This window comes from Buceros rhinoceros, unplaced genomic scaffold (genome assembly GCF_000710305.1).
Source record: "Buceros rhinoceros silvestris isolate BGI_N320 unplaced genomic scaffold, ASM71030v1 scaffold31271, whole genome shotgun sequence".
In the NCBI taxonomy this organism is placed as follows: Eukaryota; Metazoa; Chordata; class Aves; order Bucerotiformes; family Bucerotidae; genus Buceros; species Buceros rhinoceros.
Genome location: NW_010394134.1, coordinates 2950 through 3898, shown reverse-complemented (window position 1 = coordinate 3898; position 949 = coordinate 2950). Strand labels below are relative to the sequence as shown.

Sequence of the window (949 nt, the reverse complement as noted above, 5' to 3'; positions counted from 1 at the left end):
CAGTCACGCCGTGCTCTGCCACAGCACCAGGCTGTGCTCCACAGCCCTGTGCAGGCAGCTGAGCCTCGCTCCGCTGTGGCAGACCCAGGCCAGGCGCTGCGGTGGTGTCCCCACCACGGTCATGGTTGGGCCACAGTCTGCTGCAGCGTTAGGTCATTTGCAGTCAGAGGCCAGATTTCCTCCCTGTCTGGAGAGGGTACAGGGGAGACGGTGCTGGCTCCGGTCAGTGTTCCTGCTGCAGGCAGTGCCCTGCACCCTCACAGCCTCTCCTGCTCCGAGATGCGGCTCTCCTTGCCATCCTCCTGCGCCACGGGCTGGCATCCAAGCAGGGTCTCCTGCACAGGTAAGCCATCCTCCCCCGCCTCCTGGGGATCCAGGTTCCCTGTCGGCATCCCGGCCTCTATCTGCACAGGGGCAGGAGTCAGGGGCAGGGAGCTATGACCTCCACTTCTGCGGCCACATCGTTCCCCAGGCTCCTGCTACGCTCCGGTGCAGAGCAGGGCCTCATCTTGAGGCCTCACCTCTCTGCATTAGCCAGCACCAACCCGAGGTTGCCCCAGCCCTCGTCCTGTCCCAGCCCTACGAGAGCCCCCACCCCTCCAGCCTGCAGAGCCACAGCTCCTGTTGTCTTGCTCTCTGCCGCTGCTGCATCCCGGTCTGTGCCCAGGAAGGACCCAACCCACTGCTGGAGGAGGGCTCTGGGCAGACTCACCTCCTTCTCCGTCTGTCGCCTGGGATCTGGATGGGAAGAGGGACAAGAGAAGGCAGCTGTGAGCTCTCAGGGGTCTGAGCCGGAGCTGATGCTGCTGCACAGCAGGTCCTGCAGCTCACATTGTGCCTGCTGCCGCTGCCAGGCTGGGGTCCATCCAGGCTGGCGGGGGGGCCCGGGAGAACCCCCTGGGCACCCATGCTTTCCTCCAAGAGCTGGCCCGGCCGGGGCGGCGGACAG

The 949-nt window shown here is 65.9% G+C and overlaps 1 protein-coding gene across 1 annotated transcript in view; it reads right to left on the bottom strand.

Annotated features, from left to right (window-relative positions):
• Positions 1-257: 257 nt before the first annotated feature.
• Positions 258-949, bottom strand: part of CD40 (CD40 molecule, TNF receptor superfamily member 5) — a gene marked incomplete at its 5' end in the record, with an annotated part of 3512 nt that continues 2820 nt past the window's right edge. The window contains 2 exons of the mRNA XM_010145150.1: positions 258-335; positions 713-738. Of these exons, the coding sequence (XP_010143452.1) occupies positions 258-335; positions 713-738 (104 nt within the window). The remainder of the gene's footprint in view (positions 336-712; positions 739-949) is intronic.